Source organism: Camelus bactrianus, chromosome 17 (genome assembly GCF_048773025.1).
Source record: "Camelus bactrianus isolate YW-2024 breed Bactrian camel chromosome 17, ASM4877302v1, whole genome shotgun sequence".
Taxonomy (NCBI): domain Eukaryota; kingdom Metazoa; phylum Chordata; class Mammalia; order Artiodactyla; family Camelidae; genus Camelus; species Camelus bactrianus.
Genome location: NC_133555.1, coordinates 6,195,531 through 6,220,645, shown reverse-complemented (window position 1 = coordinate 6,220,645; position 25,115 = coordinate 6,195,531). Strand labels below are relative to the sequence as shown.

At 45.5% G+C, this 25,115-nt stretch overlaps 2 protein-coding genes and 1 long non-coding RNA gene across 15 annotated transcripts; 1 reads left to right on the top strand and 2 right to left on the bottom strand.

The window, feature by feature from the left end:
* The first annotated feature begins 7 nt into the window (after positions 1 to 7).
* LOC105067445 (uncharacterized) lies at positions 8 to 14,484 on the top strand. Of its 9 annotated transcripts, none has more exons than XR_012499857.1 (7): positions 8 to 1,102; positions 2,237 to 2,346; positions 3,001 to 3,046; positions 5,330 to 5,718; positions 6,750 to 6,843; positions 7,245 to 7,375; positions 13,872 to 14,484. It is a non-coding gene; the product is annotated as an uncharacterized LOC105067445 (long non-coding RNA). The 9 variants fall into 9 exon arrangements; XR_012499850.1 differs by having other exon boundaries at positions 2,233 to 2,346; XR_012499856.1 differs by having other exon boundaries at positions 2,237 to 3,046.
* RPUSD3 (RNA pseudouridine synthase D3) lies at positions 2,291 to 7,959 on the bottom strand. Of its 2 annotated transcripts, XM_010953026.3 has the most exons (9): positions 7,684 to 7,959; positions 7,227 to 7,366; positions 6,503 to 6,547; positions 6,264 to 6,363; positions 5,468 to 5,575; positions 5,303 to 5,387; positions 4,969 to 5,092; positions 3,539 to 3,678; positions 2,291 to 2,773 (listed from the first exon to the last, which is right to left on the bottom strand). In XM_010953026.3, exons 1-9 carry the CDS (start codon positions 7,845 to 7,847, stop codon positions 2,582 to 2,584), a joined length of 1,098 nt encoding a protein of 365 aa, XP_010951328.2. In that variant the 5' UTR covers positions 7,848 to 7,959; the 3' UTR covers positions 2,291 to 2,581. The 2 variants fall into 2 exon arrangements, with proteins under 2 accessions (XP_010951328.2, XP_045371265.2); XM_045515309.2 differs by lacking the exon at positions 6,503 to 6,547.
* Positions 11,370 to 20,916, bottom strand: CIDEC (cell death inducing DFFA like effector c). Of its 4 annotated transcripts, none has more exons than XM_010953023.3 (6): positions 20,837 to 20,916; positions 19,662 to 19,739; positions 18,620 to 18,773; positions 15,404 to 15,562; positions 15,130 to 15,317; positions 11,370 to 11,725 (listed from the first exon to the last, which is right to left on the bottom strand). In XM_010953023.3, the coding sequence occupies exons 2-6, from the start codon at positions 19,712 to 19,714 to the stop codon at positions 11,563 to 11,565; spliced, it is 717 nt and encodes a 238-aa protein (XP_010951325.1). In that variant the 5' UTR covers positions 19,715 to 19,739; positions 20,837 to 20,916; the 3' UTR covers positions 11,370 to 11,562. The 4 variants fall into 4 exon arrangements, with proteins under 4 accessions (XP_010951325.1, XP_010951326.1, XP_010951327.1 ...); XM_010953024.3 differs by lacking the exon at positions 20,837 to 20,916 and adding an exon at positions 20,316 to 20,592; XM_010953025.3 differs by lacking the exon at positions 20,837 to 20,916 and adding an exon at positions 19,934 to 20,048 and having other exon boundaries at positions 15,130 to 15,284.
* Between the last annotated feature and the right edge of the window lie 4,199 nt (positions 20,917 to 25,115).

Here is a 25,115-nt window from a genome sequence, read left to right as displayed (position 1 = left end):
TTCTCCCCTCCTTTCGCACCGAGGCTGTTGCTCCCCAGCACCTTCATGGTCCCCAACTTGGAAGTAACTTGTGGCCTCAACCCTGTGAAGTCGGAAATCTTCCTAGCACCCATAGGGAGATCAAGGCCAAAGGCAAGTTCAAGGCCAGACTCTGTGACAAACCCAAGGCTGAGGCATGCCTCATGAAGACACTGAGCCTGCCAGGACCCCTGGCCTTTATCAGTGCACACGAGGGGCTGGGGGGCCTGAGGGACGTGTGGTTACAGAAGCCCTTGCTTCAGTCCTCACTGCCCCTTTCCTGGATGCAGCACCAAATAAAAAAGAGCAAGTGACATATTTTGAGGTTTGGCTCCCTTTCTGCAGGAGGGTGAAGAGAGGGTAGGGTGGGGCTTGGTACCCCAAGGTGCAGAACAAGAGCTGGAGACCATCAGTAACTCCTCCATGAAGCAAGGCCCAGAACTCCCACCCAGCGACAGACATGGGGCACCCTGTTCAGGGACTCCCCTGGCGTGTCTGATCTCTGGGTGGGGTGCTAAGCCTCATGGTACAGATGGAGACAGCCTGCATGAGGAGACATGCCTTTCCCAGGATCGCATGACTGAGCAGAAGGCTGGGACGCTTCACCAGGACTGCTGACCACTGGGAGTCTCCCCAGTCCCTGAGCCCAGAGGAGGGGCTGGGCTGGCAGCAGAAAGACATCTAATGGGCATGAGATTTCACAGCAGGGAAGCGTGGACCTTGTTCAACTCCAGCTCTTCCCCAAAAGAAGTGGGTCTGTCCCTTCCTCAGCAAGGGGCCAAGGTCACCTAAAAAGGAAATAGCCAACCAGCCACAGCCGTCTGAAGAACTTTGGTATTTCTAAGTTGTAATGGGTTGAATGGTTTGGTACCTCCCACTCCTGGCCCTCTAGAAAGAAATGTCTTCTTGGAACCTGCGACTGTGACTTTATTTAGAAAAGGGGTCTTTGCAGATGTAAGTAAGTTGAAGGTTTTGAGATGCAATCATCCTGGATTATCTGGATGGGCCCTAAGACCCAGAACAAGTGTCCTTCTAAGAGAATAGAAGACACAAATGAGGAGGCCATGTGCAGATAGAGGCAGAGGTAAGTGTGATGCAGCCACAAGCCAAGAGATGCTTGGAGCCACCAGAAGCTGGAAGAGGCAAGGCAGGATTCTCGCTTAGAGCCTTCAGGAAGTCCACAGCCCTGTCAGCACCTTGATTTCTGACTTCCAGCCTCCAGAGTAGGAGAGAATCCATTTTTATTGCTTTAAGCCACTCAGGTTGTGGTAGTTTGTTAGATTAGCCCTGGGAAAGTAACACACTAGTCAAAGGAAGATACAGCTCCTCTGACCTGGACATTCTCGCACAGCTAAGCCAGGAAACGCATACACACAGGCTCACAGCTGCACTGTGGTAACAACTGACAGCCTCAGTGTCTACTAACAGTCGAAGGGAAAAACCGCGGTACATGCAAACTCTGGAGTTCCAACTCCAGCTGCACAACAGACACGCCTCACAGTGCAGGGAGAACAAATCATAAAATACGCAGCACAACGCCATTCCGCGGAAACCTCGGAAACAGGCAAAGTGAAACACACCGTTTAGGGATTCGTGTATGTGGTAAAACTTTAAAAAGCAAGCGAGGAAAGAATCCTCTCAAGTCAGGGCAGTGGTTTCCACCCAAGATTGAACAATAGGACCCCTTCCAGAGCTTTTAAAAAAGATTTGATGCCAGAGTCTCCATCTAGACCGTTAAACCAGCATCTTTGGGGTGGGGGCGTGGGGAGTTTTTTCTTTAGCTTCCTGAATGGGCAAGGGAGGGGGTTCTAATGTAGGGCCAGGGTTGAGAACTGCTGTTTGTTAAGAGAGGAGAAGGATGCTTCTGCTTTGTGTACTGAGTGATGGTTACGTGAGTGTCATCTTTTTTTGCAGGGGGTGGGGAGTGTCAGCCCCAGATTTAACATCTTCACTTACATGAGGTCCTGAGAGTGGTCAAATCCATAGGGACAAAGGAGAATGGTAGCCTCTAGGAGCTGGGGGTGGAGGGGGAGTGGGGAGTTAGTGTTTAATGGGGACAGTCTCAGTTCTGCAAGATGAAAAGAGTTCTGGAGATGGATGGTGGTGATGGTTGCATGACAGTGTGAATGTACTTAATGCCACTGACCTGTACACATAAAAATGGTTAAGATGGTACATTTTGTTACAATTTTAAAATCTAACATTTTCTCTTAGCCAGCATTGGGACAGAAACAGCCAACTTTAACAACCACATATTGAACTCAGCAGAAAGCACGGTCCATGATAAACATTTACTTTCTCAGCAAATCCTCAAAACGATACTATGAGGTAGGTACTTTTATTATCTCAAGTCCAGAGAGGTAAAGTCATGTGCCCAACACCACACAGCAGGTGACCTGGCCAGGATGCGATCTTAGGTTTGTCCAATGCCAGAGCCCAGGATCTCACCATGGCCTTACTGCGTGTTGGGCACTGACCTCACTTCTCCTCAGGCCTGACCACAGCCCATCCTCCCACCGCCCCCCACTGCCTTCCAGTGGGAACAGCAAGAAGAGAAGGGGGACTATTGGTAGTGGAGCCCCAGGCACTGCAGGGTCCTGGAGAAGTAAGAGGGCAGAGGTGCCAGAAGCTCGATGGGTGCATCCTGGGGCCTGGTGCCCGGGAGGTGGAGACGATGCAGGTGGAGGTGCAGGGGCAGCTGGGCAGCCTGGGAGGGGGTCAGGCGGAGGCGTCTGAGGAGGGCTTCATCCAGGACCTGGGACGGGAGAGACATGTCAGCATTCAGCCAGGTGAGTTGCCAGCATCTCAGAGCAAACTGCAAGGGAGGCAAGTACTTCCTCCCTCTGTCCACATCCATGTTCTTCATCGCCTCTGTCCACACACACCCACACACACACTCATTATGGCAGGGACTGGCTCGGGGTTCACCAAATCCGCCTCCTGAGCATTTGGCTAAACTCCATCCCCCTGCCCCTCTCACAGGTTGGTGAGGCCATGTGACTGAGCTTGCAACGGAACGGAAGTGCAGGTAGGTATGGCACTCCCAGACCTGGCCTGAGGAAACCTCCCACATGAGCCTGCCCTGTCTCTCCTCATCTGCTGTCTGGACAGCAACAGCCTGCGTCCCCACGTGACTGCTTGGAGCAAAGCCCATCCCTACCCCACCCCCAGTGACTGGACTTACATGGAAGGAAATTATTGTGTTAATAAGACCATGGAACTTGGGGTTATTCTGTTAGAACAGCTAGAGTTACCCAAATACACAACCTCTCTTAGCCCTTGTACCAAAAAGAATGGCAGACTTAGAAGGGCCTTTAGAAATCAGCCAGTACAACTTCCTTATTGAACAGATGGGCAGATGCAACTTAAGAGAGGGAGTGTCACTTGCTCAAGGCCACACAGCATGACAGAGCTACACATAGCCTTGGACGCCCAAGCTGCATGGCTAGTGTCTAGAGATGCTGTGCATCCCCTTGCCCACCCCACTCCCATAAGGCAGCAGGCAGCGGCGCTTGAGTACCTGTCTTCGGGGCTTGGTGCTCTCGGCTGGCAGCAGAAAGCGCTGGCCCAGGACAGTGCCCACGCGGGCAGAGTATGTGTGGTCCCCAAGCACAGGGCAGAGCTCTAGTACCATGTGCACCGGCAGCTGGCTGGGAAACACTGGAGGACAGGAGAGATGGACAGATGGCAGGCAGTGACTCTGTCTGTCCCACCCAGTATTGTCCCTCCCCTTTCTTCTGGGGAAGTGCCACCCCATTCTCAGATCATGTTAAACAACATGTGAGTGAGGCGGACGCTGCCGCCCCTGCCTCTGGAGCGGGATGCATGACCAACTCTGGACAGGCAGGGCTGTCAATCCACCGGCCCTGCGGGGTTCATTCATGAAGAGACGCAGCCCTGAATTTATCGTGATGCTACCCGGAATGAGGAACGCTTCTGCCAGGGTGCGACACTGGTGGGGTGTGAGCATGGAGCTGCTGCGTGTCTGCCGCCCCAGCCTCCATGGGGCAGAGCCTGTGGGAGGAAGAAGCCAGCACGCGAGAGACAAGAAGAGATGCAGAAAAAGCTTCCTGGTGACGTCCTCTGAGCCTCCGGATACAGCCAGACCTGAACTTTTAAGTTATGTGAGCCAATAAATTCCCTTTTTTGGCTTACACCAACTTGAACTGGTTTGGGGAAACTTACATGGTATGAAATACTTCACGTATGTGAAAATACAGCCAATGGGTAGGTTAACCTGGTGGATTAGATCCAACTGAAGAGAAACCTACTCACCTGGAAGACAGATCTAAAGATTACCCAGAATCCAGCGGGGAGGGTAATCAGCCAGTACAGCTCAGGGGCGGGCGCATGCTTAGCATGTGTGAGGTGCTGGGTTCAGTCCTCAGCACCTCCATTAAAAAACTTAAAAAAAAAAAAAAATCAAGGACCACCCTACACCAAAAGAAAGAAGATTATCCCAAATACAGCAGAGATTAAAAAAAAAAAAAAGGTGAAAAGAGATAGTGAGTAGACGGAGAAGGTCAGGGTCAGACCTGTCAGACATTCAAAAGGAGAGACCAGGGAATGCGAGAGGCACAACATTTGAAGAGAGAACATTCCAGGACTGATGGAGCACAGTCAGCTACAGATTCGGGAGGCGTCATGAATCCCAAGCAAGACAGATAAAACTAAACCCACACACTTAGATTCAGCATAATCAACCTACAGAACACCAAAGGCAAAAAGAGGATCCTGAGATCAATAACTAAGAGGAAAATATTTAACTGCAACGGGGTGACCGTCAGGCGGACAGCAGAAGTGTGGCCTCCTTGGCTGGAGCTGGTCACACACACCCTTACGGTCCATCAGGTGTTCCCCAGGCTGCCGCCGAAACCACCACCTTCCTCCCACCCTCTGCCTCCCCCAGCCAAATACAGCTGTCAAGTCTGGCTGGGGCCCCAGACCCACCTGTCAGTGGCTGCAGCTGGACCAGGGCACAGCCAGAGCTTGTGGCCACTACACGGAAGTGGCTGATGGTTTTCTTGACACCTTCCAGGATGTCCTTTCGGGATGGGGACTTCACTGGAACTACCTGTAGGGTCAGCCCCCAAGAATGAACACGCTTCACACACACCTGGGAGCTACCCCCAGATCCTCCCTGCTCCCAACAGACTCAGGACAGGGCCACAGAATAGGCAGTGGTCACTCCAGGGAACTGGAGGGCCAGCCACCCCAAGTTCTATACCCTTGACTCCTCAGTAGGGGTAATATGTCTCCTCTTCCCACCCAGACCCTGACTCACAAGATTGACCCCATCCATGTGTTCCAGTTTCAGAGCTGCTCGGATCTTCCCCTCAGAAGTAGCGGGGATCCCATCAGTGACGGCACTGAGAAAGAGGCAGGAGGAGGTCGCCGAGTGGCTTGCTGGAACCTCCCCACTGCCCTGGAACCTCCCAACTCCTCTCACCAGTAGGTGGCTGTGGGTCTCCCAGCTCTCTGTGAGTGGGTGAAGAACTTCTGGAGGCGGCTTGCTGTCTGGGGACAACTGGAGAGGAGTACGAGTCCAGAGGTCTCCCTGGAGGAGGGAGACAAATCACAAGTTTAAATCACTTGGGTTCACCCACAAAAAAAGGAGCCGCCCCCCCCCCCGGAAGAAACACTGCTCTGCTTAAGGCAGTAACACCAGGACTATAACCCAGACGTCTTCCTGAGAAACAAGTAAGTCTTCCCCGTGTCTGATAATAAGATTGCCTAGCTTAAATGTGTTTCTCATTTTTGCCCTGGCCCCCAGGGAGTTCAGGGCCAAATAACAATTACCACCAGTTGCTGAGTGTCTCCCACGTGCTAGGCACTCTATTATATCCCCACAAACGAGCCCATGAGTTCACAGAACTGCAAAGACATGTCATTTCAAGCACCATCTCTAACTGATGGCAGTTAGAGGAAAGAACATCATGGATCAATCAGCAGTGCCTGCCAGGAGTATGGGGTTGGAGAAGTGACCACACACTGAGCATACGTATTATTAGTTCCATTTTATGATTAAGGAAACTGAGGCTCAGTGAGGGTTCATGCTTTACCTAAGATTACAGTTTGTGCAGAAGGATTTGAACCCAGATCTGTCCACTTCCTCCTTTTCCTTGTATCCCACCTCTGTGATCCCACACCAAACCATGGAAAATGTCTGTTTATTCCCAAGCAGCTATGCCCCCATCCCAGATAGGTAGGCATCCTCCTGCCTTCTTATCACCCCTACCACTTACTTCCCAGATGCTCGGACAACCTGGAGCTCCTTCTCCCCGAGCCCCAGGGACTGGCTCAGCTCCGGTAGCACTGAGAGCAACGTCAGCTCTCCTGGTTTTCCTGGGGAAGAAAAAAAAGAAGAAGAAAAAGGACAAGTTGCTCCCAGAGGCAACTGTATCCCACTATCCCGTCTCTTCACTACTTCCTTCCTTAGAGACATCAAAACCCCATTGACTGTGTCTCCTTCCCTTCCGCATACCTGTCACTGGCAGACCCTGTGGCTTGTTCAACGTCACCAGAGGTCCTGAAACATGTATTACATAAATATCAGCAACAGCAAAAGCAGTACTTTACAAAGGACTTTCTCATTTCATATTATCATGTGGTCCCACTATACCTCTCAGACATGAGTTATCAACCACACCCTGAACTGAACTTACTGTCTCTTTTTAAACTTGCTGCCTGCCACCTCAGGGCCCTTGCACTTGCTGTTTCCTCTCCCCTAGGTTTTCACATGGCTGGCTCTTCAAGTGTCACCATCACAAAGAGGCCTGACTCCTCAATCTACTGTCTGCTCCCCTCCTGCAGTTCCTCACCATGGTAACACCCTGTTTTAATCATAGCCCTCATCACTAGTAAGTACCTTGATCATTTATTTCCTGGTTAATCATTTTCTCCCACTGAAATGGGATTACAAACTGACTACAGAGCCTAGATATGACTCCAAAGCCTCAATAATCACTTTATTGGGGGCAATTCCCATTATAGAGTGCCTACTATATGCAAAGTTCATCTCTCCCCAACTCTCCCATCCCACACCCCGTTCCCCATGATGCAGAGGCACAGAGAGATTATGTGCCTGGTCCCAGCTCCCAGGATTTGACCCCAAAGGCTTTAGGAGGGAGCCCAGCCAAGTCCCCAGGAGGGTCAGGTGAAGACCGCGCCCCTTCTGGGTCTCTGCAGCTGTCCCTCCCACCTCTCACCTTTTTGGTCCACTACAGCTACCTTCAGTACGTCAACCAGCTCCTCCCGACTGAGGCTCTCTGGCCGCAGCAGCCCCGGGAAAGGCTGGTTCCCCACGGGTCGGAACCATTTGCTGGAGCCTCGAGGTTGCAGCTGATGCCTGGAAAAGGTAGGGTAAGTAACAGGGGAGTCACTGCTTCCCGACGTGCCGCCCATTCTTAACTCCACACATCTCTTCCCAAATCCCGCAGCCTCCTACAGATGCTTCGGAAAGCCCTGGTTGAGCTTCCCGAAGACTCAGGTTCGACTGGCCCCATTGCACAGAGGAGAGAGTTGGGGCTAAGAGAGGCCAACTGACTAGTTTAGGGTCACACAGCAGAGCTGGATTAGAACCCCTGTCTTCCTAACTCCAGATTCCGCATGCACCCTCTCCCGGCCCAGTCTCCCTCCTATTTGAAGGGAGAGGTAGGTAATCACCGGGCCTTGGTGCCAAAGCCTGCAGTCTCGGGCGCTACGTGGACCCGGGGACCTCGCCGCCAGCCACCCAAGACTTGGCCCAAAACACGGCAGCCACCCATCTCCGGTGCGAGGGTAGTGCGCATGTGTCCAGGAGGGCAGCCGTCCCGCCCCCGCTCGCCCATAGGGCGCCGATTGGCCAGATTGACTGTCAATCGGAAGAGCAATGCTTAGAGTGGTGAGAAGGCGGAGCTTTGCTTTCGCCCGGGAAGGAAACGCGTAAATTCACGTCGCGCTTTGGAGAACCTAAGGGACAGAGTCAAGGAGTCATGTACTTAGGATCAGAGGACCTGTCTTAGGACATAACCAGGACAAAAAGTCAAGGCTTTCGATTACCATTGCAATTCTTAGGAACCTTCTGATTTCAAAATACCACCGTTGTGCACAATTTTGTAAGGCAAGTTGGAGAAAAACAAAAGCAAAACCAAAACAAATCTCAAAACCCGAAACGTAAATTTTTCTTTGATTAGATCTATAGAGGATATAAATCTGATACAACAGCAGTGTTTGAATGCTAACTCTATGCTAGTCCTTGGCATCTGTGAGCTGGAGACACATTAACAAGACTTGCCCTACTCACAAGAAGTTCACCGTTAAGATCACGGCAGCACAACCCACCTTGCTAACGCTGTGGAAGTACTGAGAGAGAACTAGGAGCCCGGTGAAATCAGAGAAAGCTCCCCAGCATGGGTTGTGATCGACGTGCTGTGAAGAATTAATAGAAATTCACCTGGAGGAAACGGTGAGGGGAGGAGGGGCGGCAGAGGGAGACAGCAAGAGGAGAAATAAGACGTTAAGAACAAAAAAGGCAAAGAACAAAATGGGTTCTATCCTGAAATTACAGCTATAGAAAGCTCATATGCAACCTGTGTATTATTTCGTTTGTTTACTAAGAAAGTGATAACTTTCAGTTCATTGTTTGCTGTAGTGAAAGACTGCAGAAAAACCAACATTCATTGCAGAGGAGTGGCTAAGTGAATTGTAGCACATACATATGCCGCCGTGAATTCAACAACCTGTCCGTCTACAAGTGCTGATGTGAATCAATCTCCAGAATATATTAAATCAAAAAAACAAAGTGAAGGGCAGTGTGACTAGAATATGCATATGTGTGTGCAAGTGATTTATATGTATTTATTATATTTATATACATCTGCATTTCTGAAAGGACACTCAGAAATGATGGTTGCTTCCAGAGAAGGAATCAGAAGTGAAAATGTGAATAACAACTAATTATTTTTACTCTTTGGGACTGCTTAAATTTTTTTTACCTTATTGATATATTTCTTCTTCGCACACACGCATACTCCTAGTTTAAAAATCTAAGCCCTATGTAAAACTATACCGTTCATAAAAAAAAAGTTTAGTAACTTTTCTTAATTCAGTTTGCTAATTTTTTTATTGAAGTAGTCAGTTACAATGTGTCAATTTCTAGTGTACAGCACAAAAATCTTTTTAAATAATAAAAATAAGTGGAAATAAATGCTGTAAAAGACTGTGTGATTCTATTTACATGACATTTTAGAAAGGGCAAACTGTATTGGGGGAAAAAAAAATCAGTGGTTGCCAAGGGACAAGGATTGACTAGAAAGGGACATAAGGACAGGGATGAACCTGGAGATTGTCATTCTAAGTGAAGTAAGCCAGAAAGAGAAAGAAAAATCCATATATCACTCATATGTGGAACCTAAAAAAAGGAAAAAAGAAGACACTAATAAGCTCATCTACAAAACAGAAACAGACTAGCAGACATAGTAAACAGTCTTATGGTTACCGGGGGAAAGGGAGTGGGAAGGGATAAATTTAGGAGTTTGAGATTTGAAAATGTTAGCCACTATGCATAAAAATAGATTTTTAAAAAGTTTCTTTTGTATAGCACAGGGAACTATATTCAATATCTTGTAATAACCTTTAATGGAAAAAAATATGAAAACAAATATATGTATGGATATGCATGACTGGGACATTGTGCTATACACCAAAAATTGACACATTGTAATTGACTGTACTTCAATTAAAAAAAAAGAAAGGGGCGTAAGGGAACTTTATGGTGTGCTGGAAATAGTGGTTACATAACTGCATAAGTTTGCCAAAACTTATTGAACTGTATACCTTAGAAGGGTAGATTTATTGTATGTAAATTATACCTCAAGAGACTTAATTTTTTTAATTCAAAGATTTAAATGATCAATTTTTATATAGTGCAAAATTCAGACAAGTCAGCAGAAATATGGCAAAAATACAAGTTATTATATCTTGTTTTGCACTTGAACGTTACTGAGCTTTGTTGCAAGGCCCCACAATATTTTAGAACTCCTCTTCTGAAAGGTCTCCTATGTGTTCATAATTTGCAGCTTGAGCAAAGCTGGCAAGACTAAGGCAGGACACAGCTTACCTTGCCTACAGCAGACTGTTCCTCCACTGGCCATGCTTGGCCCTAGGTTAGTCATTCCTCCACTTAGACTGGCCCTGCTGTGGCTTGAGTTCCCTTGCTCTTTGGAATTTTCCACACATTCCAGCTTCATCAAAGACTGCCCTCTCCTGTTCACTGCCCACAGCTGATGTGACTCCATGAACCTTCTAGAAAAAAAGGAAGAACCTCATTTTCCCTGGGCTGGGAGGGCTCAGTGCCAAGAGACAGCCATCACTCCTTCAAGACCCACGTGTGAAACTCAGAATGTCAGAAGGAGGGCAAGTTGAAACAAATTCCAAGCTTCGGCCACCCTCCAGCTCAACTCAGTTTATAACTAACTTCACAGGAGAAGTAGGCCATAGCTTCAGCCAAGGTTGAATGGGAATAGCTTCTTTGCTGACGCAAACATCATGTCTTCATGCCAGAAGGCCCACCCTGTGGACCAGGACAGCACTGAGCCAGCCCTCATGTAACTGCGTGAGCAGGAAAGCCCAGAATAGAAATGTTCTTTGCTGGCTCTGACAGTTCCTCCCACTCATGGCTACAGTGGATGGGTCAGCTGTCAGAAATAACCCTCTAGACTCTAGCTTTGGTAACATAGGCCTTTGTCTTAGTATTTAATAAACCCAACTAGGCTTTCTAGTTAGAAATGACATATTTTTTAATCTGAGAGTCACCGACTAAAGCACAGTCACCTACAAACTTTGCCTTTTCATGCTTGTCTTTTGGCTTTGTCTGTTGTTGAAAAATGCCAGCTCACACTGATGAGAAACTAACACTTTGTGGCTACCTAACAGCTCGTTTTGAAATCCTTGGATTGGGAGTTCTGAACACGAAAGAAAAGCTGTTTGACAGGCTAGGGAAGCACTGATGGAAAACTGCAGTATAGCTTGACCGCCTAAACACTGAAAAGCTTGTAATAAAATGTGACACTGAGAAACTAGAAGACTGCCTTCATCCCACCCTCCCAATCAGAGCCCTTCTGGTAGGCAAGTTTATTTTGGAAATTGTCATTCACTGTATTGGTTACATGGTCTGCTCAAGTCTTAGATTAAGCAGACGTTAGTTTCAGAATCAACTGCAATTTTTTTTTTTTTGGTAGAAGAAATGCTGTTTCCTATAATCCTGCATGATGGAGAATGGTTGACAATAAAGTCTGTCTTCCCTTAGACCTTTCCAGCCTTCCAGATGGAACCCCACCCTCACCTTGTAAAGAACAGAAGCAAAGAAGATGTATCAACCTAAATCATTTATTGCGAACTCTGATGTCACACATTCGTAGGCTTGACAATTGACTCGGGAGCATTTGGGACGGGAGGCCAGGAGGCACGCGGTGGAATGAAAGAACAGCGCGTGCAGACAGGTTGCTGAGGGGCAGACTTCATGCCGTAGCCTGCTGGTGCCCAGTCTAGTCCTTGGCTGGGCTTTCACTGCAGTATCTTCAGACGGTTCGGGATGAGGGACAGGCTGTTGTCCCTGGGGGGCTGCCCTCCCTCTGTGGCGTCCAGGAGCTGCCGCAGGTAACAGGAGGTGCCAAGCAGCATGTGGCCTGTGGCCTGCATGCTGAAGAGGACCCAGCGAAGAGCTTCCCTGGGTGGAATGAGAAGGCACTAGGGTCAAACCACGAAGAAAACCGCTTCCTGTGTCCCCTAAAGGGCTGCTCCCACGTGCTGTCTTCATACTTTTATAAATTACAGAGTGATGTGCAAATGGACCAGACGCTGCCTTCCTTCAGCAAATGCTCTATGAGGGAACTCGCAGTGGTACTTTAATTCAGATGTCCACAACCTCCTTATTCTCATGCAAAATTCAAGCTCATTTAATAAGGCCTCTTGTCAGGAGGGGATGCCTCAGTGGTAGAGTGAGTGCTTAGCATGCACGAGGTCCTAGGTTCAATCTCCAGTACCTCCATTAAAAATAGACCTGTGTATATGTCCATGTATGACTGAAAAATTATGCTGAACACTGGAATTTGACACAACATTGTAAAATGATTATAAATCAATAAAAAATGTTAAAAATTTTTAAAAAAATAAATAGACCTAATTACCTCCCTGACAAAGGAAAAAAAACATTAAAAAAATAGTGTTTAAAAAAAATAATAAGTCCTTTTATTTTTCTCATCCTACTTTGGACTGGCCTGATTGATTGACATCACATGACCCTGCCTTTCACCACCTCTGTGCTGGACTCCGAGGCCCTTCCGAGGCGTTTGCAGTCTAGCTAATTTTCAGAGTGCTGGTCGTGAAGCTCTCCAGTGTCGCAGTGCACTGAGAACGGAACTTGAATCAGACAGGGCTGAGTTTTGATCCAGTCTCATAAGCTGGGTGAACCTTGGCAAACTGCTATAGTTCTGAGCCTCAGCTTCCTCACCTGTAAAATGAGATCATGCCACTGTGGTCGCACGGGGGGTTAGGGAGGCTGAAATAACGTCAATCACTTAACCCAGGGCCTGATGTGTAGAAGAGCAGGGAAATATGGGGTCAAGAATAGCTGGTTGAATGCTTGTCTGTTTAACCGAATTCTTACCCAAATCTGTTTAAAAGAAATGGGTGAGGGTATCTAGTCCTAGGGGGGACCAGGGAGAAGAAAACAAAAGGAAAATAAATCCTTCCCGGCTGATGTTAAAACTTGTCTTCCATTAACCTTCATTCAATAAATAAACTTGTGACTGAGGTGAAGTGGGGCAGAAAAACAATTAGAAGATTATAAACATCTCTACATGAAAATAATTTAAAAATGTAAAGGCTATCCTTGAGAAGTATAGCTGTTTCTCAAATTAGACTGAGACTTCAAACCAGCTGTCCAGACTTAAGTGGGAATGACATTCTGACACGTGCTACAATATGGATGAAACTTGAAAACATTATCTAAGTGATATAAGCCAGACACTAGAGGGCAAGTGTTGTATGAGTTACCTAGAAAGGAAAATGAGTTCCTAGAGCAGGAAAATTAACAGAGACAAAAAGTAGAACAGAGGTTAGCAGGGCTGGGGGGAGGGGGTGTGGAGAGGTTGCATTTAATGGGTACAGAGTTTCAGTTTGGGATGATGAAAAAGTTCTGGAAATGGATGTACAAATGACCATTGCACAACACTGTGAATGTACTTGATGTCACTTAAAAAAAAAGTGGTTAAATGGTAAATTTTATGTCACGTATATTTTACTACAACTAAAGAAAAAAAAAAACTTGCCTTCACCACTAAGTCATCCCACTGATTCCAGTTTGCTATTTTTTTTCTTGATACTAATATGTCTACTTTGTTTAGATCTGAGAGTCCCACTTCCCCTAAATGGACTGAGTTTAAAGGCTGAAACTTCTTGCTGTAGATTTTGAAATCTGCAGACTGCTGGGAGCAAGCCCAGATCAAGCCGGGGCAGGATATGGTAGAGGAGGAAAATGAAACATCTAGCCATAGAACGAGGTTCAAGTCTGCATCGAGTGTCGTCTGTGGCAAACAGAACCACTCAGCCTCAGGTCGCTCATTTGCAGATTGGGTACACAGAGAATAAACTCAGAAAGCCGAGGTGGTCTGGTATGCCCTAGCCACGTACATTCTGGCAGAACTCTGGGGACCCAGAGTAGGACATCTCAGAAGCCCCCTGAGAACAAGGATCATATACATTCTTCCACAATTATTTGAATTACTACTGTGTGCCAGCATTCATCAAGGTACTGGAGGCAAGAGAAATTCTTGTTCTGACATCTTATTTATCTCTGTATCTTTAATTTACAGCATAGGACCAGGCACACAGTGAGCACTCAGTAAATAATAAATGAAGCAATCGGGGAGGAGTAGAATCTGTCAGAAGAAGCTGGCAAGAGGCCGTGCTCTGCTACTCCCCAGCTTTGCGGCTTTGGACTAGTTGGATGCCTCTGCTTCAGTGTCTACATCCACCTGATGAGGTAAGAATTGTCTAGACCCCATTGGAGCAGCTGGGTTTGGAAACACTACCATAATAATACTTGTCTGATGATTTAGCATATTCCCATGCTTCCTGTGATGCTCAAAAGTAAAATAAAAAGTTTTTTTTTAAAGTTCATTAGACAATACAAATGACTATTGTCCATAGATATGCAAACTAATTCTGTTCTATGGAAGGACAATCATTTCAACCCTCCCACCCTCATGGAAAAATCCAATTTTGTATTTGTAAGTTTATCTCGGCATTCCTTTTTTTAAAATTGAAGTATAGTTGATTTACAGTGTTGTGTATCTCAGGATTCTTGATGGATCTATATGTAGGTGAGGCTTTTTTTTTTGGTTTTTATTTTCTTTCATTGAAGTATAGTCAGTTTACAATGTTGTGTTAATTTTTGGTGTACAGCATAATGATTCAGTTATACTTCATATATCTATATCTACATATCTATATCTAAATCTGTATCCTTTTCATATTCTTTTTTCACTGTAGGCTATTATAAGGTATTGAATATAGTTCCTGTGCAACACAGTAGGACCTTGCTATTTTTCTATTTTATATATGGTAGTTAGTATCTGTAAATCCCGAACTCCCAATTTATCCCTTCAGTTTCCTCCTTTCCCCTCTTGCTCTGTGTGTCTGTGAGTCTGTTTTGTAAATAAGTTCATTTGTGAGGGTGGGATTTTGAACTGATTGTAACTTCTACTGGTTCTCTCATTAATTAAGTTCAATAAGCTCTTTGACACATGTTCATTTTTTTAAAGGTTGGTTAGAAGACTATTTAGGAAAACTTACTATTTTAGGTGAAAAAAATTGTTGTTCTAGTGGAAAGTAATGAGTAAAGCTAAATAGATCCAGGTTCCACCAGCAGGAGCACATGTACCCCTTTGGCACACACTTCCATAAACTAAAACACAAATTCAGCCGTAAGGTTCTAGACAAATGCTGTCATGCCTTGTCAGAATGAACACCAGTCCCAGGCCCTGGAGGGGCTGAGGTCCCTGTGAAAAGATAGGGCCTCTCCCGTTGCCGTGTACCCACCCTGTCCACACCTAATCCTGACGCACTCACTTCATGATGCGCTTGGCCCTGCAGCAGTGCAGATCGTAGGAAAGGGAGTATGTGCCGTAGAAAGTCGCCTTCACGTTCAGGCAACCAATGAAGTCCTGTGGGTTCACCTTGTACAGGTCGAAGGTTATGCGGGCCACATCGATTTTCCTGGCAGGCTTACGGGAGAGGGGAGGTTGGTACCTAGTGCCCTGCATCAGGACAAGCATGTGTGGTTGGCATCCCTCAAGGCCTTCCCCCAGGCTCCCAGTATTCTCCCCCACAGGTGGAACATCACCTGCTCTGACGGGGGCTGCCATTTCTGCCCCTTATGGAGGACCATGAACATGGTGTCATCTGCCAGGGATTGGAAATACTCTTCTGTCTCTACAGTTGTGCCGTCTTTCTCCAACACCAGGAAGAAAGGCTTGTCTGCCAGCATCATGGTATCCTGGACCTGGAGAATAAGGTAAGTGATGCTTCTGCCATCACATGTAACCATGGAGCTGACATGGGGAAGCCCCACATCACCTTAGCTGCCAGGGAAAGAATGAGTGGGGTGCGGTTTCCAGGATGGGACTGGAACCCAGGGCTCTTGCCCTGGGATCACCATCCAAAGACCCTATATTATGGTATCTCTTGGTATCTGGCTTCATGGTTAATGTTCTAGAATAGTGCTGTCCGATAAAAATATAATGGGAGTCACATATGTAATTTATTATGATATAATTCACATGCTATGAAATTTACTCTTTTAAAGTATACAATCCAGTATTTCTTTAGTATATTCACAAAGTTGTGCAACTCCCACTACTATCTAATTTCAAAACATTTTCAACCCAAAGAGAAACCCAGGACCCGTTAGCAGTCACTCCTCATTGCCCAGCCCTTGGCAACCTCTCCTCTCCTATTTCTATGGGTTTGCCTATTCTGGACATTTCATATAAATGGAATCACACATTATGTGGTCTTTTAATTTTTTTTAATGTGGTCTTTTTAGACTGGCTTCTTTCACTTAACATGTTTTCAAGGTTCATCTAAGTTGCAGCATGATTGTTTACTTTTTATGGCTGACTAATATTCCACTATGTAGACATACCACATTTTTAATCCATTTTTCAACTGATGGATATATGAATTCTTTCTGTTTTTTGAATATAATGAATTATACTGTTATGTACATTCATGTACAAATTTTTGTGTGACACATCTTTTCCATTTTCCTGGTATATACCTAGGAGTGGAATTGCTGAGTCATATAATAACTCTACATTTAACTTTAAGGAACTACCAAACTGTCTTCCAAAGCAGTTGCATGATTTTATAGTCCCACCAGCAACTTGTCCACTTCCTTATGAACACTTGTTATTGTCTTTCACTTTAGCCATTCTAGCAGGATAAAATGTTTTTGATTTGCATTTCCCTAATGATAAATGATGCTGAGTATCTTTTCATGTGTTGTTAGCCATTTGTACATTCTCTGGAGAAGCATCTACTCAAATTCTTTGCCCATTTTCATTTGGTTTTTTCTTTTTATTGAGTTATGAGGGTTCTTTATATATTATTGATACTAGACCCTTATCAGATATGTGACTTGCAAATATTTTATCCCATTCTGTGGGTTATCTTTTCCTTTTTTGTTAGTGACCTTTGATGCACAGAAGTTTTTAATGTTGATAAAGTCTAGTTTTTTTTTCCTCCTTTGGTTATTTGTGCTTTGGTGCCATAGCTAAGAAACCAAGGTTATGAACACTTATGTTTTCTTCTAAGGGCTTTATAGTTTTAGGTTTTTGATACATTTTGAATTAATTTTATACATAGTATGAGGGAAGGATCCAACTTCATTCTTTTGCATTTGGATATCCCATTGTCTCAGCACCATTTGTTGAAAAGATTATTCTTTCTCCATTGAATAGTCTTGGCATCTGGTCAAAAATCAATTGACCATAGATACATGGGTTTATTTCTGGACTCTCAATTCTTTTTTTTAAGTAACTTTATTTATTTATTTTTTATGTCCTTTTTTTATTGAACTAGTCAGTTTACAATGTGTCAATTTCTGGTGTACAGCATAATAACTCAGTCTTACATATACATACATATATTTGTTTTCATATCCTTTTCATTCCAGGTTACTACAAGATATTGAATATAGTTCCCTGTGCTCTACAGTAGAAACTTGTGTATCCATTTTATATACAGTAGTTAGTATCTGCAAATCTCAAACTCCTAGTTTATCCCTTCCTATCCCCTTCCCCTCCCAGTAATCATAAGTTTGTTTTCTATGTCTATGTGGACTCTCAGTTCTGTTTAGTTGATTTGTTGGTATGATGGGCTGAATGATATCCCCCAAAATTCATACTTTGAAGTCCTAATCCCAATACCTCAGAATGTGACTGTATTTAGAGACAGTGTCTTTAAATAAGTAACTAAGTTAAAATGAGAGCATTAGAGTGGGCCCTAATTCAATGTGATTTATAAGAAGGAAAGGTGTCCTTACAAGAAGGAAAGATTAGGACCAGCAGACATACACAGAGGGAGGACCATGTGAACATGGAGATGGCCGTCTACTGTCAAGGAAAGAGGCCTCAGAAGAAACCAACCCTGACAGCACCTTGACCTTAGACTTCTTGTCTCCTCCAGATTTGAGAGAAAATACATTTCTGTTGTTTAAGCTGCCAAACCTGTGGTACTTTGTTATGACAGCCCTAACAAACACAGTGTGTCTGTCCTTATGTCAGAGTCTTGATTGCTGTAGATTCATAGTCAGTTTTAAAATCAGGAAGGGTGAGTCCTCAACCTTTGCCTTTTTTTCATGATTGTTTTGGCTATTCTAGGTCCACTGTATATCTATATAAATTCTAGCATCAGCTTGTCAAAATCTATGAAAAAAGTAGCTGAGATTTTGGTGGGGCTTGCATTGGATCTGCAGATCAAATGGGGAAATATTGTCATCTTAACAATATTAAGGCTTTTAATCTCTGAGCACACTTGTATTTCCATTATTTAGGTCTTCTTTTTTTTCTTTTTTTGGGGGGTGGTAATTAGATTTATTTATTCATTCATTCATTTATTTATTTATTCATTCATTCATTCATTTAATGGAGGTACTGGGGATTAAACCCAGGACCTTGTGCATGCTAAACACACACACTACCACTGAGCTGTACCCTCCCTGCTTCTTGAGGTGTTCAGTTTAACTTCTTTCCATGATGTTGATATTCAAAGTATGTCTTACACTTGTGTTAAATTTATTTTTAAGAATTTTATTCTTATTGGTGCTATTTTCAGTGGAATTTTTTTCTTAATTTCAGGTTAAGATTGTTCATTGCCCATTTATAGAAATACAGCCCATTGGAGCTGCCACTAGAAAGGAAACCTTTTCACCATCTGAGCCGTGAAATCAATCCCTGCTGAACTCCCAGCTCATGACCTGGAGGCCAGAGGCAGCTGTCAGGGCCAGGGCTCAGCCAGGTTCCCCGTGTTGGGCTGTTGGAGGCAGGTCTGTCCCTACCTTGAGGAGGAGGTCCTCGAGACTGTGAGCCACGATGCCCTTCCGCTCACTCCGGTCAGCACTGCTTACTCTGTAGGGTCGGGCCCTGCGGGCCTCGGGGCTGGGCTTCGGCACCAGCTGCTGGGTCACCACCGAGGTGCTCACGGCCACACATCTGGGGGCGGTTTGGAGCATCAGAATGAGCTATGTGCTGCCTCCCAGCCCTCAGCCCACAGCAGGGTAACTCAATCCCCGAGCCCTCTAGGCTGACTCATCATATTCCTCCCCGCCCCACCCACCAAGCCTGCTCTAGATAGTATTCCTCAAACGCCTGCTAGATAGTAAACCTTCGTGGACACATACCAGTCCCCGGGGCATCTTGTTAAAATGTAGCTTCTGATTCAGTAGGTCTGGGTGCGGTCTGGGGTTCCATGTCTAATGAGCTCCCACGTCATATTGATACAGCTGCTTCTCAGGCCATGGGAAGCAGCAAGGTGAAGGAAGACCATCCCACATTTGCCCAGATTGCACCTTCCTCCCTTGGCCTCATTCTTCTCACTCATAAGGGGAAAGGAAGTGGCAAAGCTGAGGTCAAAGAAGACAGTTTGGAATTCTGAGATACACGATGTTGAACTAAAGGAGTGGAGGGGACCTAGGTTTTGGAGTCAGGCAGACTCAAGTTCGATCCTGGCTCCTCTACCCATTTGCTAGGTGATTGAGAGTGCCCACCCTGTGCCTCAGTTTCTCCATCTGTTAATTTGATGTAATAATCCCCACTTCCTGAAGTTGTGAGGTTTAAGTGAGAGGAAGAATGAAAGCACCCAGCAGTGTCTACCTCTTTCGACTCAGTGTGTGATATGGGGTGAGGGAGTGGCAGCGGCATTAACAACCCCCCGGGGGCTTGTGGGAAGGGCAGCAGCTCAGGTCCCACTCCAGACCTCCTGAATCAGCATCTGCATTTTAACAAGATGCCCAGGTGACTTACGTGCCCACTGACATTTGAGAAGGCTTGTCCTACAGCTCACGGTGGATCCCCATCCCTTCCATCCTTGGCCCCTCTCACCTGGAGAGGGACTTAGGGTAGAGGAGGCTGAGGGACTTCATGGCGTATTCCATCCTCGTCAGCTGGACAGTGTTGGGCCTGGGAAGGAAGGAGAAACAGCTCAGTAGGTTGGAACCGGAGGCTTCCATCTCATCTTTTGACACAGTGCAACCCCACCCCCATCCAGCAAGCCTCCACTTTGGTCTCCCCTCTCAGATATCCCCCAGCCCTTCTCCACTGTGACCCAGCTCAGCCCCTTCAGCAGCCGCTCCTCCCTCTGCGGCACTACTCACTCCATGTTTCTCTGGCCCTGGCTCTGGTCACACCGAGCAGGGACCCCAAGTCAGGACTGAAGAGGCCCTGCCTGGCTAGTTCCTGTTCTTAGGGGCAGAGTCCACTTTACGCTGGCAGAAGGCGAGTCACACCACCTCACACTGCAGGGGACCTTCCCTCCCATAAGCCTGCTCTCTCCAGCGGGTCCTTGAGCAATCGGAACCCCTCCTGAGGCTTCCCACTGACCAAAGGGACTTTGTACCACGATGGAATCATCTTTGTCTGTTCTCTTGAATACCAAAGCTGCTAGCCCCATGTGGTTACTGAGCACTTGAAGTGTGGTTAGTACAGCGGAGGAGCTGGATTTTCTATTTTATTTAGTGTTAACTAATTTAAACTTACACAGCCGCGGTGGCACAGGGCGGCTGGCAACCCTCCTGGACGGCGCAGCTCTAATCGATACTCCTGGGCTGCCCGCTGCTCCTTCTCTCCGAGCAGAAAGCCCGAGTTTCACTGCTTTCCGCTGCTCCGAAAGCCTTCTCAGACCGCTCACAGCATTCCCCCTTCATCCTGCTCTTCCTGCTTGCTTGCCAAGTGTGCCTCGGTGTCCGTTTCTGCCCTAGCCCCCCACCCGCCCTTTCCCTGGGCCTCGCTCTGAGATGTTCTCCCTTTCCCAGCCGCAACGCAGAGCAGGGGGTTCAGGGAACGCATGGAACACAGCCCCCTCCCCAATCTTCCCTTCTGACCGTGCAGTGGACTCCCCGGGCCAGCCTGTCTTCAGCCTCACTCCTCACTCCTGATAGCACAACTTGAAAAAGTGCCACCTCACCTGTTCTCCAGGAGCCAGGAAAAACAAAACAAAACAAACAAGCGAAAAATCCCCCCTACACACAAAACCTGGCCCAGAATAAAAAACTCCTTACCTCCCCCTCACAGCCTCCTAACCTCCTTCCACTTCTGCCCTGCTCAGCCCAGCCCTCTGTCCATTTTATTTCCAGCTCCCAAGGCAGCCCCTCCCCTGCCTTCAGCCCCAGCTGGAAAAGAGTGTGGGCAGTGAGTGTCCAGCTCTCACCCTTGGGATTTCTAAGCAGCCTAACTTCCAGAAAAAGCCAGAAAGGAGGGGAGGAGGCATGTTTTGAAAGCTTTGGGGCAGGGTATGCCCAGGACGTGGTATTGGGCACAGAGGGCACAGGAAACAGGATTTTGTGGATTGTGGTCCCAGTTCTACCCATGTTAGCTGTTTGAGTGTGGACAAGTTCCCTTAATGTACTTGAGCCCCAGTTTCTCTCACTTGTGCAACAGGATAATGATTCCTGTGTTAAAGGACTGAGGTAGGATTCATAATAATATAAGTAAAGGGCTTTGTTGGGGAGGGTGTAGCTCAGTGGTAGACAGCTTGCCTAACATGCATGAGGTCCTGGGTTTAATCCCTAGTATCTCCATCAAGATGAGTAAATAAACCTAATTACCTCCCCCCAAAACAAAACAAAACAAAAACAAAAACAAAAGTAAGGGGGTTTGCAACAGAGAAAATAGGTAGAAGCAAATATTGGTGATGTTGATAATATAATTATTTAATAATAGCAGAGACCAAGACTAGCTGAAATATGTAATGGTTAAGAGTGTGCAATCTGTGACCCAGCAATTATATGTATATGTACTATAATACCTGGAGTTATATATCTCTCTCCAAGGGAAATGAAAATCTATGTCCACACAAAAACCTATACACAAAAAAAGACACGAACCTATTTACAAAACAGAAACAGACTCACAGACATAGAAAACAAATTTATGGTTACTAGGGGGGAAAGAGGGTGGGAAGGGATAAACTGGGAGTTCAAGATTTGCAGATATTAGCCACTATATATAAAATAGATAAACAACATGTTTCTGCTGTGTAGCACAGGGAACTCTATTCAATATCTGTAGTAACCTATAATGAAAAAGAATATGAAAATGAATTTATGTATGTATATGGATGATTGAAACATTATGCTGTACACCAGAAATTGACACAACGTTGTAAACTGATTATACTTCAATTAAAAAAAAACTTATACATGAATATTCAGGGTGTTATTCATAATAGACAAAATGCAGAAATAACCCAAATGTTCATCAGTTGATGAATGGATAAAAAATGTAGTTTATCCATAAATGAAATATTATTTGTCAGTAAAAAGGCTATTTTCTCCTACAGTACATGGATGAACTTTGAAAACATTATGCAAAGGGAAAGAAGCCAGTCCCAAAAGATCACACACATATCTGTATGATTCCACTTTATGAAATGTCCAGAACAGGCAAAGACAAAAGCTTAGTTAGTGGTTTAGAGCTGGGGCTGGGGAGTGGAAGGGGAATGGGGACTGCTAGTATGGATTTCTTTTTTTTTTTTAATATTTATTTTTGTTTGTTTTGTTTTTGTTTTGAGCGGGAGGTAATTAGGTTTATATTTTTACTTGTTTTAATGGAGGAACTGGGGATTGAACCAGGACTTCATGCATGCTACACATGTGCTCTCCCACTGAGCTATACCTTCCTTTCCCCTGGATTTCTTTTAGGGGAGACAAAAAATGTTCTGATCTATTAACGTAACCACAGCCTATTTTGGTAATTGCTCCAAATCTATTTGGAGGTTGCACAACCCTTCAAATATACTAAAAACCATTGGATTATATATTTGAATGGGTATGGTATATAAATTATACATCAATAAAGCTGTTTTTTAAAAAAGACTTCAAGCTCATCTTTTTTGGCCCGTAGGGTGTTTCACACTAGTGCATCAGAGTCACATGGAAGGCTGGTTAGAGATCAGATTGCTGGGCTCTAAGCAGAGTTGCTGACTCAGTGTGTCTGGGTGGGGCCTAAGAAAGTGTATTTATAGCAGGTTTCTAGGTGGTGCTGAAGCTGTGTCTCCTTAGGGACCCCATTTTGAAAACCAGCAGTGTAGCACGAGCTGTGTGTTGTAACTCATCTAAGCTTCAGTTGGAGCTGACAAATGGGGATTAAAAATAACTCCTTTACTGCTGGGTTGTCATGAAGATTAAATGAGAGAAAAATGAAAGGTACTTGCTATTGAGCTTGATGCATCTTTCAAGCTCAATAAATAGCTGTAATAATAACGATAATAATAATTACATCTAAATCTTTCCCAAGAGAAGCTCCCAGGCAACCATCATTCATTCACTGAGCAAATACTTATTAGGCACTTTCTGTATGCCAGCCCTCCTAGGGGCTGAGAATACAGCAGAAAACAAGACAGCCTTGTCCCACACTTCAAGGAGCTGACACTCCTGGAGGAGAGGGGAGCTCAGACCTTGCACAAATATGCAAGTAAACAGGATAATTTTAGATAATGATGTTCTGGGAAGAAAACAAAACAAGGTGATATTTTAGCAAATGGCTGGAGAGCTGGATTGGCCCGTGGGCTTACGGAAGGCCTGAGAGGTGAGCCGTCAGCTAAATCCTGGCTGGTGGAAGTCAGTCTTCTGAAGACCAGAGTGTTTTGGTCTGTCTGGGCTGCTGCAGAGAATACCATTGGCTTATACACAATTGACATTTATTTCTCATAGTTCTGGAGTCTGGCAAGTTCAAGATCAAGGTGCTAGTAGCTTTGATGTCTGGTGAGGACCCTCTTCCTAGTTCACAGATGGCCTTCTCTCTGTGTCCTCCCACGGTAAAAGGGCAAGGGAATCTCTATTTTTTTTAAAGAGATAATGTCCATTTGTTTTGGGGTTTTTTTTTTGTTTAAGAGGGGAAGGTAATTAAGTTTATTTATAGATTTTTTTAAAATGGAGGTACTGGGGATTGAACCCAGGACTTCATGCATGTTAAGCATGTGCTTTTCCAATGAGCTATACCCTCCCCTCTGGGAATCTCTTTTATAAAGACAGTAATCCCACCTCCCTAAAATCCCACCTCCAAATACTGGGGATGCTGTTTCAACATATGAATGGGGGTGGGGACACACAAACATTCAGTCTATAGCACTCCTCTTGGGACTGGAAGCCAGCCTTTTGAACTCCTGGGTTGTGTGTGGTTGGAGGGGTAGGGAGGGAGGCATTCAAGGCAAAAGAAACATCATCAAAGGATTCCAGAAGGGAATGAGCAGGGTGAGGAGACAGGAACATAAATCACTAAACTTTAAGGCAGACCAAGAGCCAGAAGGAAAAATACCTCAGGGAGGAAGCTCTGGGGAAAAGGTTGGGGCCCATCCCTTGGACATTCACGCCTCAAACATTTATTGAACATCCAACATGTGCTTAGTGTCTACTGAGAATCCAGTGGATGACTCAGAAGCATGCTGGCCCTGACGCACACTTGGTGCATCATGGAAATCACACACAGAAAAGACAAAGACAACCACAGGCTAAAGTCAGCGGGTAGCTGTCGGGGTGGGGGATGGCTTCCTCTCTTTGAGGAGCTCATGTTTGAGTCAGGGAGGCAGATGTCTGAGCATGGATCTCAAATTCTGAAATGCATAAAATCATTTGAGATACCTTGGAGTGGAGAAGGACTCTAGCTATGAGTTAAAACTGAGAAACTAAAAAAGAAAAGATTGGGGGAGGGTATAGCTCAGTGGTAGAGTGCATGCTTAGCATGCATGAGGTTCAATCCCCAGTACCTCCTTTAAAAATAAAAAGATGATATGTTCAACCACATTTAAACATATTCTGCATGTTAAACTTGTAACACAATAGTAAAGCCAAAAGACATACAATAAATAGGAAAAATATTTGGCAACTAATATTATAGACAAGAAGCCCTTTCTGTAACCATGCAGGACTGTATAGGGCCTTCCTGGGACAGATCCCTCCCCCATATCTTCTGCTTTAGTTCCTCCCTGAAGTACCTAAATAATAATATCTGATATATTTTCTGAGTTCTTGCTAAAACCACCACCAAAATGGAAGAAATTAACTACTTGATGATCATGAGCACCTACTGGCATCTAAGGATTGATAATATTAACCCCCGTGAACTGCCCTGTTACCATCAGCCAATCAGAGAATTGCCCACAAGCTGATCACAGACCCCGAGACACCCCTCCCTCACCCTGCCTTTAAAAATGCTTTGCTGAAACCCATCGGGGAGTTCGGGTGTTTTGAGCACTAGCTGGTGCCCTGCAATAAACGCTGCACTTTCCTTCACTACAGCCCAGTGTCAGTAGATTGGCTTTACTGCATGCCGGCGAGGGGA

What these genes read in the sequence shown, in the direction of transcription:
- RPUSD3 (XM_010953026.3), bottom strand. Translation starts at nt 7,847, where the DNA reads ATGGGCGAGCGGGGGCGGGACGGCTGCCCTCCTGGACACATGCGCACT. An exon ending in AGCTGTAGTGGACCAAAAAG is followed by an intron (nt 6,548 to 7,226) that starts GTGAGAGGTGGG and finishes TACATGTTTCAG; the next exon opens with GACCTCTGGTGACGTTGAAC. An exon ending in AGACCCACAGCCACCTACTG is followed by an intron (nt 5,388 to 5,467) that starts GTGAGAGGAGTT and finishes CCTCTTTCTCAG; the next exon opens with TGCCGTCACTGATGGGATCC.
- CIDEC (XM_010953022.3), bottom strand. An exon ending in TACCCTAAGTCCCTCTCCAG is followed by an intron (nt 18,774 to 19,661) that starts GTGAGAGGGGCC and finishes AACCGCCCCCAG; the next exon opens with ATGTGTGGCCGTGAGCACCT. An exon ending in GGCAGCCCCCGTCAGAGCAG is followed by an intron (nt 15,318 to 15,403) that starts GTGATGTTCCAC and finishes GTCCTGATGCAG; the next exon opens with GGCACTAGGTACCAACCTCC.